The sequence below is a fragment of the Lepus europaeus genome, chromosome 12, assembly GCF_033115175.1.
Source record: "Lepus europaeus isolate LE1 chromosome 12, mLepTim1.pri, whole genome shotgun sequence".
In the NCBI taxonomy this organism is placed as follows: domain Eukaryota; kingdom Metazoa; phylum Chordata; class Mammalia; order Lagomorpha; family Leporidae; genus Lepus; species Lepus europaeus.
The window spans coordinates 57,065,507-57,073,858 of NC_084838.1; the positions used below are offsets into that span (position 1 = coordinate 57,065,507).

Consider the following 8,352-nt stretch of genomic DNA (forward strand, 5'->3'; position numbering starts at 1 on the left):
AATTAAATATTATATTAAATATCTGCATGGATTAATAGCTCACACCTTTTTATTGTTGAATAGTAATCCATTCACCTATTGAAGAATACCTTGGTTGCTTCCAGAGTTTTGATGATGATGAATAAAGCTGCTATAAACTTTTTTTAAAGATTTTATTTATTTGAAAGTCAAAGTTACACACACACAGAGAGAGAGGGAGAGAGAGAGAGAGGTCCTCCACCCGCTGGTTCACTTCCCAATTGGCCACAACGGCCGGAGCTGTGCAAATCCAAAGCCAGGAGCCAGGTGCCCACTCTGGGTCTCCAATGTGGGTGCAGGGCCCCAAGGACTTGGGCCATCTTCTACTGCTTTCCCAGGCCATAGCAGAGGGATAGATGGGAAGAGGAGCCGCCATGACTAGAACCGGCACCCATGTAGGATGTCGGGACTGCAGGCAGAAGATTAACCCACTGAGCCACAGCGCTGGCCCCCTCCTATAAACATTTGGTTACAGGTTTTTCTGTACACGTAAGTTTTCAAATTCATTGGAGAAACACCTAGGCGTATAATTGTTGTACCGTATAATAAGATTATGTTTAGTTTTGTGAGAATCAGCCAGTAATATTTTGCATTCCCATTAGTAATGAATGACAATTATTGTTACTCTGCATTCTCCCCATCTTCCTTGATAATGTCAGGTTTGGGGATTTGAGGCATTCCAAAAGGTGCGTAGTGATTTTAATTACTGTCAAAATGGTTAAAACCAAACCCTCATTGGTCGTAATTTCATATGCTTACTTGTCATTTGTCCTCTCTGGTGAGGTATCTAGAAATCTCGCCCAGTTGTTTGTTTCCTTGTTGAGTTTCAAGAGTTCTTTGTGTATTTTACATACAAGTCCTTTATAAAATATGTATTTTGCAAATATTTTCTTCCCATCTATATATTGTCTTTTATTTCACTTAACAATGTCTTTCAGAGTAGAAGCTTTTAATGAAGTACAAATTATCAATTTTTATTTCATGGAACATTCTTTTGGTGTTTTATACAAGAATTCATCACCAATAACAAGGTCACCTAGATTTTTCTCCTATGTTTTTATTAAAGAAGCTTAATAATTTGCATTTGACATTTGGATCAATGATCCATTTCTGAGTTAATGTTTGTAAAATGTGTAAAGTCTTCTGTTCAGGTCCTTTTTGTTGCATATAGATATCTAATTTTTCTAGCATCATAACTATGCACCTTTTATTTCAACAGGATAAAAGGATTATTGTAGGGTACATTATATTTTATATATATAGGTGTATTCAAGAATAAAACCATTATTATGATTAAAATGCCCTTGAGTAGGGCTAGTGTATGGCAAAGGAGGTTAAGCTATTTCTCGCAATGCTGGCATCCCATATCAGTGTGGTAGTTTAAATCCTGGCTAATCCCTTTCTAGTCCAAGCTTCTTGCTAATGTGCCTGGGAAGGAAGTGGAAGAGAGCTCAAGTGCTTGGGCCTCTAACACCCATGTGGGAGACCAGAATGGAGTTCCTAACTCCTGGTTTTGGCCTGGCCCATTCGTGATTGTTGAAGCCATTTGGGGAGTGAAAAGGAAAATGCAAGATAACTCTCCCTCCCTCCCTCCCTCTCCCACTCTCCCTCTCAATCCTCTTTCAATTAAATTTTTTTTTTTAACAAAAGTGCCGTTGAGTTTGTGAAGCACCGTAAGTCACTAATCTGAGTAATTTACAAAGGAAGAAACTGAGGCTCAGAACGTAGAGAACTTAGTAAGCTACCAAATAAACCAGGGCCTGGTCCTCAAAGAACGAAAACAAACAGCTATGGTAACTGCGCAGCACACAGTGTCAACATAATATTGTACAAAGAAGGCTAAACCCTTTTGTTACTACCACAACTTTATAGTTTCTTTCTTTTGGTTTTTGGAGTCACTTGTCTTCCTTGGTGGCTTTTAACATACAAATGCCACTGAGAGTTCATTCATTTATCAGGTTATACCTAAATAACGTAGTATTGTAGTTCCTTACCTAGAGTAAGTCTGCCTCATCTCTCCAGCTCTGACAGCAGTTTTTACTGTTGTGTTTTTTGTTTTTTTGTTTTTTTTTTTTTTTTTTTGACAGGCAGAGTGGACAGTGAGAGAGAGAGACAGAGAGAAAGGTCTGCCTTTTTCTGTTGGTTCACCCCCCAAGTGGCCGCTACAGCCAGTGCGCTGCGCCAATCCGAAGCCAGGAGCCAGGTGCTTCCTCCTGGTCTCCCATGTGGGTGCAGGGCCCAAGCACTTGAGCCATCCTCCACTGCCTTTCCGGACCACAGCAGAGAGCTGGCCTGGAAGAGGAGCAACCGGGACAGAATCCAACGCCCCAACCAGGACTAGAACCCGGTGTGCCAGCGCTGCAGGCAGAGGATTAGCCTATTGAGCCGCGGTGCCAGCCTTCCTTTACTGCTTTTTCTTAGGACACTTCTGAAATCTATAGGTTTGCTTTTCCGTGAGACAGCCTGCTAATCTCATAATAAGTTCAAATATTTAGGGGAAAATATCTTTATTGTGTTAAGTCAGTTTACTTCCCTGGAACTCCACTATAGCACTATTGCTTTGAAACACAGTAATATCCTTAGCCTGGTACCTTACCTAGTACTGATCTCGGGGGACTGCAGCCACGGAGAAAAGAAGGGGACGCAATGGAGACAGATCTGAGCTTTGCTGCCACTGCCAAGCCCCGCGGTGACCAGTGTGAACTCGCCCACTCGAAGAATATGAAAAAAGAGTGACTCGGTTATGTGAAAGTGCTGAGAGGATGGGTGTTCAGCTGCTGCCTGCAAGCTGAGGGACCCAGAGATCATGCAGCAGAAGCAGAAAAAGGCAAACGAGAAAAAGAAGGAATGCAAGTAACTGTGGCTTCGTGTCCAACCTTCTTGCCCTTGCCCCTGCATCTGGAGCCAGGCCCAGCAGGCTCGCATTGCTTCCTGTAGCGCTCAGGGTCCCGTGCTGATGGTGTCCCCTTTGCCCCGACCCTGCAGCAAGTCTCTTTTGTGCTTCCCTGCCCTCTGATAGCCTCTCTCCCAATGGGCCGCTCCTGGGGGTGAGGAGGTTACCTCAACGGTGTTTATTGATCCGGTAGGGCACCCCCCAAAGTATTAAAATAGCTTTGTTAAAAAAAAAAAAAGTACTGACCTCGATGAAAGATATCAAGAAACCAACCTAAGCTGAGTGATTCTGAGTCAGGTATTTCATTCCTATAAACCTTAGTTCTCTCCCTTAAGGCAAAATTGTAAAATGTGCTTCCACAAAGCTAGTATCCTTGCAAAATTAATTTTAATTTTCCTGAAAATATAATTAAATAATGGGAAAGCAGCTGGAAAGTAAGAACACAGTAGAAAAGATGAACAGGGCATTGAAATAGTTGAAGGAGGGTTTAAATAACCAATTTCATGTGTAAGTGCAGGCAAAAGAGATACCTAACACTAAGATATGCTAAGTAGCTTCAATCGCCTTTACTGAATCAGCATTGTCAAAATTAGTTGTCTTCCTGCTACATTTTAACTCACAGTCAGGAGAGAATTCTATTCTTCATCCAATTCAAAGATAAAAAGAAACTACCACAAAAACATAGATCCAAACAGTACTGTCTTTCCCGAGGGAAGGTTTTTACTCAACTGTTAAATGTTCCCACCAGAAATCTTTTTTGAAAGTCTTGAAATATATTTCATCTGCCCCCTCCCCATTTTCCTACAGAAACAAAATTAATTGTTCCCTCAATGGCAGTTCCCTCGCCTCTTTTAAAACTTTGTGAGGGAAATGTGGCTTTGTGCAAATTATTTTCATTCCTTTAACATCTATAATGAAAGAGTCTGTTTAATGTATTCATTGAAAGAATTATTTAAGCTCCAATTCAGCCCTTCATTATTGCCAGGGATAAAAGAAACAAAAGGTGATTTGCACTTGAGAATTTGCAGCATGAAGTGTCTGTTAAACAAAACCAGCAGCCACCACCACCGTCTTGAGCAGGCACCAGGCAGGAAAGGGGACCCATCTAAAAAGTATGCACACGCCTACACTTGACCCATGAGGTTCTGACAAGGGAGGATGCCAATACGATTCAGACAGGGCAACAAAAACCCCGGCTAAAAATACAAAAGCACACGGCCGCTCTCAGATTCACTGCTAAGTGACATTGTCCTGCTCCCCAGCCTGTAGGCACAACTATCACAAAAAATAGAGTGAAGTGGAAGTTATTGACTGTGGGAAAGGAAGATGTACTCAGGATGGAGAGAAGCTGCAAACCTTTGCAAAACCTTCCATCCGACCAATTGACCCAAGCTCTTAAGTAATTGCTAAATGAAGGACAAAGTTGCTCCAGAGCCCCTGTGGGGTTTCCTGCTACATGCCCCTTATGGGGAGCAGCCAACTGAAATCTCATAAAATGATGAGTGTACCCAGGTGTCAGCAGAGAGCAGAAGCTGGTTAAATCCTCTGATAGCACACCTACTGGACTCCAATTCTACTTTGTCCAGGCTCGACGCTGCCCAGGTAGGGTTAGAGTAAAACTTCCACCCATGGACCCTCATCATCCTCATTACAGCTAATATTTACTGAAGCCCTACTGGATTCCAGAACCCAGACTAATGCTTCACATAAGAGAGGCCTTCGAAAAGATCATAGATACAAATATTACGAAAAAAATCTTGCATGGATTTCAAAATTTTGGCCCCCAAACAAACTTATTTTTAGTTCCATTTTTCCATGAACTTTTAAAATACTCTAATGTTAGCTCATTTAATCTTCAAAGCATACCAAAATTATGCATTACTCACCCAATTTTATAGACTGGAAAACTAGATACTCAAAAAGATTAGGGGAAAAACTGGCCCAGTCTTTGAATTCATACGTATCTCACTCAAATGTCTTGGAGTTTTTTACACTTTTGTGTATTACAGCACATAAACATGTGCTGAGTTGCTCGTCAAGAAGACTTTGGGATTCAAGCCTGTTGTGATTTCCTGTTGGAGGGGCATCTCCACTGCAGAGAGCTAGGTAGGTAGGTGAATGCATTCCAGGACTTCCTTGTCTCCTATCTTAGCCCTGCATCTTGAGGGCTGTGGGAATTTGGCAAATTTGTGGGAATTTGTGCCTCAGTTTTCTCCAGTGCCCCTAGGTAATAAAATGCTATAAGGCAGGGATGAATGTTAAATATGAAGCTGTTTGAGGGACACGACACTTGGCCTGCAAAAGACACTCATCAAGTGTGTACCATTATTGCTTACCTCATGAAAGTCTGATGAAGAAGGGACACGTCATAACAAAGCACAGAAGATCACATCTGGCACTCAGGCTTTTATGAGACAGAGGCACAATGCACCACAAATAAGCACAGATTTTATTGAGAAAGTGGGTAGAATGCCAGCATAAGCTCTTAGTCCTGTCATGTCATTGCTTTTAAGGTCTGATAGTTCTGAGCTGTGCTTGAGGACAGAGCCAATCAATTTGGAGTCAATCACCTTGCCAATTTTTTAATGTTGTTTTTTAAACATCTGTTAGTCAAGAATTATTATACAAGTGGTAGGGAAGAGTGCCTGGGAACAAGAGGTTAAGTAACTTGCTCAGAGGTTAAATCAATAGTTAGACTATGCACAACCCATAATTCCCAATTCTTGATCCACCCCCTTCCCCTTGAGTCATACTCTTCATTCAACTGAATTCCTGGCTATGCTTGAGAGTAGTCATTCACTCTTAAACTCATGTGGAATTAATGAAATTTCCATAGAAAATTATACCTATTGCTCCAGAGAGTCAAGATGAATCAAAAGCAGTTCACACCACTTTATATTTAAGTTTATTACAAACAAGATAAATATTCATGTGGACCTACAAACATTGCCAATTTTGTTTTATAAGAGTACTCACTTTCCTTCCCTACTCTCCAAAAAGTTGTGATTAAGAATTCTTCCTGGGGCCCGGGCCAGCACTGTGGTGTAGTGGGCTAAGCCACCACCTGCAGCATCGGCATCCCATATGGGTACCATTTCCTGTCCTGGCTAATCCTCTTCTGATCCAGCTCTGTGCTATGGCCTGGGAAAGCAGTGGAAGATGGACCAAGTGCTTGGGTCTCTACACCCACATGGAAGACACAGAGGAAGCTCCTGGATCCTGACTTCATATCAGCTCATATCAGCTCAGCTCAGGCTGTTGTGGCCATTTGGGGATGAACTAGATGATGGAAGACCACTCTGTCTCTCCCTCTGTCTGTCTGTAATTCTGCCTCTCAAATAAATAAATCTTTTTTTAAAAAAATACTTTAAAAAACTTTTTAAAAAAATTATTCTTTTATAGGTATATATTAACAAATCCAACTACCATCTCAAGGTTATACATATGTAAAAAATAATACCTAGGAGAATTAGTCATTCACAAGTGTCTGAGTAACAATAGTTGGTTGTGTTAGCATCATGCATGGCAGAAATCAAGTCTAGCCATCTGTCATGATGAGGGTCAACCTGTATCATAAGAGAATACCATAAATCTAGCTTTGATCTGGAAGAATTACCTCCTATGTGGCTGCCATATCAAGGTTTTACCATATGTTTGCTAGCACCCAATTCTATACCCTCACCATGAATAAATCACTCCAGTTCCATTTCAGAGAGGATATAATAAAAGTGGCCTATTCACAGACTGGATTCAGATGTTCAGAGAAAGTTCAGGTAAGACTAGAAGTCCAACTCCTTCTATTTAATTTCTATAGCAGACTCTTGGACTATGTGCCCTTCATGGAGGTCAAAACACAGAGGTCAGCATTTGAATGTAAGTGAAACTTTTTACATTTTAAAGGAAAGAAAGTACATGTTATTACATAAAGAAGGGCTTGACTTAATTTCATTGTTCCCCAATTTATTGGCTTTTCTTTTGTACTTTTTTTTATAAAGAAACTTGATGAAATACCAATGAGGAAAGGAATATGAGTGATGCATAGCATCAAATATCCTAAGGTATTCAGTGAGCTCTGTATGTGGAACATGGGCAGAGCAACATTGCTCTCCAAATTCACTTGATAATCCAACTGTAGAACACATTACAAGCAGGAGAAAAAGAAGAGTGAGAACTCCTAGAGCCTTTGTTTCGAAAGCTTTTTTTTTAAAATGTACTATTTCTTTTTTTTAACTTTCATTTAATGAATATAAATTTCCAAAGTACAGCTTATGGATTACAATGGCTTCCCCCCCCAAACTTACCTCCCACCCGCAACCCTCTCCTTTCCCCCTCCCTCTCCCCTTCCATTCACATCAAGATTCATTTTCAAGTCTCTTTATATACAGAAGATCAGTTTAGTATATATTAAGTAAAAATTTCAACAGTTTGCCCCACTTAGTAACACAAAGTGAAAAATACTGCTGGAGTACTAGTTATAGCATTAAATCACAATGTACAGCACATTAAGGACAGAGATCCTACATGATATTTTTAAAAAATTGATTAATTTTCTATGCAATTTCCAATTTAAAACCAAGTTTTTTTTTTTTTTCATGTTCAATTATCTTTATATACAGAAGATCGATTCAGTATATACTAAGTAAGGATTTCATCAGTTTGTACCCACACAGAAACACAAATTGTAAAAACACTGTTTCAGTACTAGTTATAGCATTACTTCACTCTGACCTCAGAATCAGCTCTTAAGGCATTTGGATCTGTCTCAAGAGCCCATGAGAGTATTTTAGGCATGGAAAGCCAAGACACTCTGTCAAAAAAAAAAAAAAAAAGAAGACCTAAATGAAAGATCTCTGTGAATGGGATCCTAGTGGAAAGAACGGGGCCATCAAAGGAGGAGGTACCTTTCTCTGAAGTTAGGAGACAACTTCCACTTTGACTATGACCCTGTCAGAATAAGATTGAAGTCAGCGAACCCTAAAGGCTTCCATGGCCTTGGCAACTCATGACTAGAGCCTAGGGAGATTACTGATGCCATAAACAAGAGTGTCAAATTGTTAAATCAACAACAGGAGTCACTGTGTACTTACTTCTCATGTGGGATCTGTCCTTAATGTTTCTAAAGCTTTTAAGAACATTGTTCCGTGTCCCTTAACATCTAAGGTGATCTACTCCAATGAAATGGGACAAGAACTCTCACTTATTGCATTTACCTAATAGGTGTCAGAACCAGTGTTAGGTGAAGTAGACACAAAGTTACATTTAGATCTGGCCACAGCCCCAGAAAGTACTATTATCCTCTTCTCTCCCTGAGAAGTTGGCTACATAGAAAGGTTAGGTCATTTGCCCACAGGTGCACAGTGGTTTGTGGGGATTCAGGATCTGGTCAAATTGGTGAGTTTAAAATATTAACTCCTTCCTCATACTGCTGAAAGTATTGGTGA

The 8,352-nt window shown here is 40.4% G+C and overlaps 1 protein-coding gene across 1 annotated transcript; it reads left to right on the forward strand.

Annotated features, from left to right (window-relative positions):
- Positions 1-2,664: 2,664 nt before the first annotated feature.
- On the forward strand, positions 2,665-2,875 carry LOC133771865 (small EDRK-rich factor 2-like). The gene is given in 2 exon segments (XM_062208242.1): positions 2,665-2,747; positions 2,749-2,875. Coding segments are annotated over 2 exon segments (210 nt in total).
- The last annotated feature ends 5,477 nt before the right edge of the window (positions 2,876-8,352 follow it).